The sequence below is a fragment of the Triturus cristatus genome, chromosome 6 (genome assembly GCF_964204655.1).
Source record: "Triturus cristatus chromosome 6, aTriCri1.1, whole genome shotgun sequence".
NCBI classification, from domain to species: domain Eukaryota; kingdom Metazoa; phylum Chordata; class Amphibia; order Caudata; family Salamandridae; genus Triturus; species Triturus cristatus.
Window position 1 is genome coordinate 1,526,922,638 of NC_140589.1, and position 7,512 is coordinate 1,526,930,149.

Below are 7,512 nucleotides of genomic sequence, written 5' to 3' on the forward strand. Positions count from 1 at the left end.
AGCCTCTTCTGTGCCGGTGGTAAGCCGGCAACCCTTCCGGCCCCCACCCCATCTATGTGCCCCCATTCAGACCAAGGCCAATGAATATCTGTGAATTATGGTAGGCTTAGGGGCCCCTCTTCACCAGGGCCGGACTGGGAACAGCAACCAGCCCTGGCAGAGTGCTGCTCGGACCGGCCCTTGGGAGGGGGGGGGGGTGCTTCTAGTGAGAAGCACCGCTCCCGCTTTTGTTACAGGGGGCAAAACTGGCCCCCCCGTGGGTACAAAACTTGCCCCCTCCCTTCTGGCCCACCTGGGGACGGCTGGTGCCCGCTACGCCCGATCCGGACCTGCTCTTCACATTCTTCAGGGTTGCCCTTGTGTTGGGCCACTGAGTGAATATATGTAGGAGGCTGCTGGAGCCTCCTTCAGTGCTATCTCCAGGCCAGTCTAAATACCCCCTCTTCCCCCACATACCCTAGCAGGCTAAAGAACATTCCTTAGTCCTATCCAGGCAAGTCTGGAACAGAACAGTTACCAATTAAAGTTGAACAGTTACTAATCAAAGTTGAATAATTGCTTCAGATCTTTTTTTTTAGTTGCTTTATTCTCGGGACCTCGACTATAAGCGACATTTTCCAAATTTAAACTATTCTCCGCTTTTGTGCCACGTTGCTAGATAGTTTACATGTGAAGCCTACGCGGTCTTTACTTTTGTAGTTAACAAGGAATGTAGAAGAAACTGATATACAACACTCTTGCTTCTCTCCGGTGAATTCTTCCTTTCCTCTTCCCTGTCTTGAAGGCAGCCATGACCTCACTCCTTCCCCAGCTGGTCAGTAAGTGGGCCTGATTTCAACAGAGAAGCGAGTGCAGTAATTTTAGCGATTGTCCTGAGAGACAGTTCGTACGAAGAAAGAGGGTGGTTTGATCATTGCACGCTGTATTCGACCGATCCTAGAAATGAATACGCAAATGTGGCGCTGACCCTTTGCATCTGCAAGGAATCAAGCTTTGCCAGCTGGAAGAAAGGCTGACCTCCTTCAGAGCGGCGCCATTATTACTTCATTGTGTTGTGGGGTGGAAAAACAAAAGGGGATTTTACAAACATTGTTCCACCAACACTGCTTGTCAGAGATGAATAGGAGCATTAAAACACCTTCATATGGTGTAGTTCATAATCAGCAACCAAAATGCATAGGGTCATATGTATGAACACATTTTCCCATAGACATAGAATGGGTAAAACCCTTTGATACATCTGGCCCATAATGTCCTAAATTGGAATCAGTTCACATTTTTTACTGATGCATATACATCTGTATTTTTGTGTTTTATTTCAGCATAAAGAAGACAAAAACAAAAGAACAAGTTATGGAGCCTTCAGCCAGAAAAATGCTTCTTGAACCAAAGGAATCCAAAAACAACCATCAAGAAAAAGAAGAAACTCCTTCTAATGGATCACTTAAAATGCAATGTTTCAGAACAGGACAGCCATTGGACAGCATGACAACAGCTGCTAGCAGCGTGGAGCCTTGTCTTCCAGAATTGGACATTTATGCTAATCCGAGACAGCCAAATGAATCTAACAGCCAGCAAAAACCTAATTCTGGGGAGTGTTTCAAGGCAGGAACTTTAAGCAGGAAACTCCCATGTAGCTCTGAATCACAATTGCCAGATGGGAATCAAAATGGAGGTGCAGCGCCAGCACAGCAGAAGCGCAGGAGGCATTTCTCTGACGAAAATTTGGCCACAAGCAAGAAAGCAGCCTACGAAAGGGATAACTGTATCCCTACAGATGTGAAGCCAATTCAAGAGAGCAGTGTTGAGTATCCAGTGCAGACTTTACATCCAGTGGTGTGTAGTCACAACTTGAGGATCCCTGCACCCGTAGAAAATGCGCTTCAGGGCCATATTTCCGCAAATCCCCTGGAACAGATAAACCAAAACAAACCTTTATTGCGCCCTGAAGATGTTGCCCCTGTTCTGAAAGTCTCTCCTGTGAAAATAGGCTGCAGTCTTGATACCCTTATCCCAGAAAACCTAAAAAAGGTAGAAAATCAGCCCAGAAAATTAAAATTACAAAGAAGTAAAAGGTAATAGAAGCGGATTGTTTAAGTTTTCACTAAGAGTGTATTTTTCTGAAATTCTGACATTCTTGTAGGTTGCATTATAAAATCCCATTCTTCCTAAGATCAATTGATAGGCATTGAAAAAAATTATCAAATAACAAATTGCGAAAGCAGGATTAAATTTCATGTAAATTAACAAATGGCCAGAATTTACTATAGGAGCTGCTGTAGTTATTTAATAAACTAGCATCCTGTATTGCTAATAAAGTGACTTTAAAAAAGGGATGCTCACCAATGCCCAGTGAACTGATTCAGTTGCAAAGGAGAGGAAGAATTGAGTAAGGCATGTTAATGTATTTGTTAATGCGCTTGTAGTTTTCATTTATAAGATCGACTGAAACCTCTTCAGAAAGAGGGCCATACCATCTTCACCTGGCCACAACAGCTTCAGACATGGCTGGATAGAATCGAAGGTTGTTCCCAAGACTCTTTCACCGTCACTTTTTTTTAAATATGGACAACACGCTCCTGGGGGCCTTGAACAAATCTGAGCAAGCTTAATTCGCCTAGTGAAAACATGTAATCCGGATTTGGATTTCAGATTTGTTTCGTAAAACCAATATGTAATTGTTTAGTCAGTCTGATGGCTTTTTCTTATAGGAAAACTGGATCATTAGAATTGCCTTTGAAAAATACCACGCTGAAGTTAGATAAAACTGGTCGTCTTAAGGCTAAAACCCAATTTTTAAGGAGTAGTTTAGTTTATGAATCTGTGTCTGATTCTGAAACAGGATTTCTCTTTCTAAACATTTACATATTTGAGATCCATTCAACGATAAATCATAGGATGAATATCCTGAAAACATCCTGTTTGTTAGGCATTTAGCGCTGGTACTCTTTTCTTTCACTATTGTTTGGAATATATGTATGTGATCACATAAACATGCTGTGAATTTTGCTGTGAATCTTCAATAAACATTTGTTATTGTAAAATAAGGAGGACAAAACACAGTGTTTGTTTATTATAGCAGTGTAAATCAACTTCTGAAAGTGAACATAAAAATGTACCTCTGTTATCTTCTTGCTCTCAAAAACATTGGATAACCTTTGTTTCGATTTTCTAGAATCATCAAGGAGTGTGCAATTTATTAGCATCCATTTGAGGAGTAAGTACGTCGCATACTACCCTTGTTCTTCATCTAAAAGAACTGAGTGGAATGTTGGCATAAGGATCATTGTCACTAGCTTGTACATGCCAGTATTTATGCAGAAATGATGTGGAACCCACCTCTCTCCTTCCCCATCGGCAGTGCCAAACACATCCAAGACTGCTCTATACTGATGGCAGCTGCACCGATATGTAACAAGGCACAAGTTGGGTTTTAGTCACACAGCTCATCTCATCAAATGGAAGCTCTCTGGGGAGTCCTGCAGTCTCTCATAAGTAATAGATCTCTGTATTAAACAGAACACCAGATGTCTGGTACTCTGCTCTTACATATATTTCCAGTTCAAATGTAAGTTTGTTGAAGAAATATTAAAACATCAATATATAATGCAATGAAACATAAGGGATTACATAAGGAACAGTATTAATGTTAATAAGTTGTCCAAGGAAAAAAGGAATAATATAAGTCAAGGAATGAAAAAAAGCTAGCTTGTACATGTAGAAACTTAATAAATAAAAATATACAATTGTTTAAATGATAAAAATAAACATGTAAAAACAGTATTAATATCAATAAAGTGAAAGTTAAGGAGGCTGAAAAATTTCTCGTTGGTAGGGTGTAGGAGCAAGGGTGCGCTTTGCACTATCATCTAAGAACTGTGTAACTGGAGACCATAAATGTAAACGTTTCACATCAAGAGATATAGGGTATACAAACGTGGTATCCAATCTATGGTTGTGACAAACCGCAGACCACCATAGTTGAAAGGATAGGTTAGATGAGTCCTTCCAATTTTTCATGATCTGCTGAAATGCGCCTGCCAACAGTAAATACAAAATTCGTATCCGAGAGGGACACATCCCATTCAATAGATATACTTCCCAGGAAGATATTAGCAAATGAAAAAAGGAATTGTGGTATCAAAAATTGTGTTAATCTGAGTCCAAATTTGCATCGAAACCTCAAGCGCTAATGGCCTTGTGGAAAGTAAATGTTTTAAGTCAGCGTGCTCAAAGGAGCACGACCAGCAAGTATCAGGGAGTTCAAAATGCATTTTATGTAAGGTCATAGGAGATAATAAAAGTCTGTTATAAATGAAGAAAAGAGTTTGTGTGTTGTTTGCTTCTCTAGAAGATTTCCTGAGTTTCGTCCAGATCTTATTCCAGAGGGAGATGGACCAATCCGTACCTAAATCCGATTCCCAGGATAATTCTATCATTGATTTAATTCTATCAGTAGAAGAGGATGTCAAATGAGAATAAATAGTAGACGCTTTGGGACTTGTACGTGGGAGGTTATACCACCCCATACCAAGAGAGGAGGAGAGGGACAATTGGATGTGAGTATATGCAATGTGCACTGCGGTTTGTAGAGCAGAACATTTTCTATGGAAGGTGAAAAAGATGGCGTGCTTGTAATAATGGTAGAAATGTGTCTTCATCAAAAAGTTAATGTACCCAGAGTAATCCCTTATTTCTCCATAATTTCCAATATATTGAATTATTGTTTATTAATATACATTTATTGTGCCAAATAGTGGAAGTAAGAAAAGTATCTAGATCCTTCGGGGTAGAGTAAAGGACAGAATTAAGCAATTTACAGGAATGTTTAAGGACCGGTGTAGACACAGTTTGTGGTCTGCAGGTAAAAGACAAGTATTCTTGTAAAGAAAAAAAAAAAAGAAAGTAATGTTCAAAGTCAACCCATAATGGGGAGTTTAATGAGACTTCTGAAACCCAACTAGATAATTGTCGTTAAAAAAACCCTTATGGTATCTTGAAAAATCAGGAAGATTTACACCTCCTTCTGATTTTGAATGTTCCAATTTTGAAAGTTATATACAAGATTTTTTATTATTCCACAAAAATGATGTAAGTATAGAAGGATTTGAGTGGTATAGGTAGTGGAATGTTATAGATAGTATAAAGTATGATAGGAACTAACATCATCTTAATGGTGTCAAGGTGGCCCCACCAGGACAAATAAAGTGGATGCCATTTCAGTTTGAAATCTGTTTATTGAATTATTACCAAATAAGATGCAGCAAGAGATAAGGCCTATGTCACAGGCCCGCATCCACCATATTGCTTCGAAGAGCATCAGAATAACCCCAAAACAGAATCCCCCCTCCTCCCTTCCTGCACCACCTCCTCCCCCAAAAGAAAAGCTAGACAACAAAAGAAAATGGGAATAACAAACCCCACATTCCCTTGCGCAGGGCCATACTCCCGCATTGGTGCCGTTCGGGAAGGCGCAAAAGACCTAAATCTCTAGGGCAGTACAGTCCACGAAATTCAGTGCACAACAAGGTAACAAATGGCTGCCGCACCTCAGCAAAGGAGGCCCCGTCCCCCTGAAGCGTAGTAGAGATGCGTTTCATACCAAGAACAAACCACAAACGATGCAACCATCCCTGCAAGGTTGGTGTTCTATCTGTGCCCCAATGTGATAAAATATTCTGTGGTGCTGCCCCTAGGGCTATACCTAATTGTTTACCTTTATGGGACTTGAGGGGAAAGGTAAGTATGTCAGACACTCCCAGGCCCACATAGGCAGGGAAGCGTAAGAGTGTAGTGTCAAAGTGACTGTCTATCTCGTCCAGCAATTGCGTCTAGTAAGTGGCAAGAGTCGGACATTCCCACAGGAGATGCAAGAGTGTACCTTCAGCGTCACAGCCCCTCCAGCAAGTAGGGGAGTGATCTGGGTCGTATTTATGGAGTGGGGAGGGCGTGAGATAACAATATGTCACAATCTTAGTAGCCGTCTCGATGCTAGATGTATTGCGTGCTGTGTGTCGGGCTCTATAGTAGGCGTCTGACCATTCTTTAGGGGCAAGGTCCGGCCCAGCTCAGCCTCCCACGGTCTTTGGCTCACTGATTTGACCACCGGTTCTGGGGGACGCAGGATATGGTAGAGTTCTGTAATAAGGTGCTTTGTAGAGTGTTTCGAGAGTAGCCAACATTTGTACTGAGTGAGGGGACTCTCCGCACTGGGAAGGGTTTGGGGTTGCATAGCCCGTGTCGTATTTGGAAATAGTGTAAGCGTTCTGTTTCGGGTACGTCATAGTCAGTTTTAAAGTCCTCAAATGGTCTAGGGCCCTCTGTGTCGAAAAAACACCCTAATGTGCTGCACCCAGCTAGGTCCCACTGGCTGAAAGCGGTCCAATCAAGGCCTAGGGAGAAGTCCGCATTTTCGGTAATAGGAGTGAGGGGTGATGGGAAAGTTGTCAGGCCGTTGCAGGTAGCAGTAGCGTCCCAAGCGTTTAGTGTGGCGCGAACCACCGGGGAGCCATATAGCCCAGAGGGCCTGGAAGCTTTGCAAAGGAAGGGGATCTTCCAGAGAGCCTTTTTCACTAGTGCACGCTCCATGAAGAGCCAGCACTTCTCAGATTCTGGCTGAGCCCATTCTAAAAGAGAGCGTATCTGGGTGGCTTTATAATAACGGTCAAGATCGGGTATCCCCAATCCCCCCTCTCCATGGGGTCTAAAGCTCAGAGACCTATTGATTTGCGGTCTCTTATCTGCCCAGACATAATTGACAAACTTGGATTGTATTTGTTTTAAAACCCCAGAGGTGGCTCAACAGGGAGAGTCTGGAAAAGGTATAAGACTTCGGGGAGTGTGCTCATCTTGAGGGCTGTAACTCTACCGAGCCATGAGAGATTAAACGGACGCCATCGCCAGAGCTCCTGCCTGGTCTGGCGTAGCTGCGGGAAATAGTTCAGAGATGTTGTCTCGGCAATGGAGGAGGATAGGGTGATACCCAAGTATGGCATGGTCTTTTGATCCCATGGGATAGGGCATGCGTGGGCAAGAGCCGTGGTGGTGGACTGCTTCAAGGAGAAGCCCAATGCCTGGGACTCAGTCACACTGACCCTAAATCCGGAGGCTGCCGCGAACTCCTCTAGTTCGGCCAGGAACGCCGGAACTGAGGTATGTGGTGACTTCAGCGAAGCGACCACATCATCGGCATAAAGGCTGATAGTGTAGCGCCCCCCCTGAAAAGAATCCCCTGGATCTGTGGATTTTCCCGAACCCATTGGGCAAATGGCTCCATATAAAGGGCAAATAGCAATGGGGAGAGCGGGCAGCCCTGGCACGTGCCCCTGGAGATAGGAAAGGGGTCGGAGGTAAAGCCGTTTACCCGGACAGTGGCCGAGGGGTGGCGGTAGCCGCTAAAAACCCATTGTCGGAAACGACGCCCAAGCTCAAACCTCTCCAGGACAGTCTCCAAGAAGGGCCAGTGGACTCTATCAAAGGCCTTCTTGGCAACTATGGACAGGAAGACCCGCT

The 7,512-nt window shown here is 43.4% G+C and overlaps 1 protein-coding gene across 2 annotated transcripts in view; it reads left to right on the forward strand.

Annotated features, from left to right (window-relative positions):
* Window positions 1-3,047, forward strand: part of SLX4IP (SLX4 interacting protein) — a 555,936-nt gene extending 552,889 nt beyond the window's left edge. For both annotated transcript variants that reach the window (XM_085612687.1, XM_085612688.1), the window contains one exon: window positions 1,323-3,047. In XM_085612687.1, the coding sequence (XP_085468813.1) occupies window positions 1,323-2,079 (757 nt within the window). In that variant the 3' untranslated portion in view covers window positions 2,080-3,047. The remainder of the gene's footprint in view (window positions 1-1,322) is intronic.
* The last annotated feature ends 4,465 nt before the right edge of the window (window positions 3,048-7,512 follow it).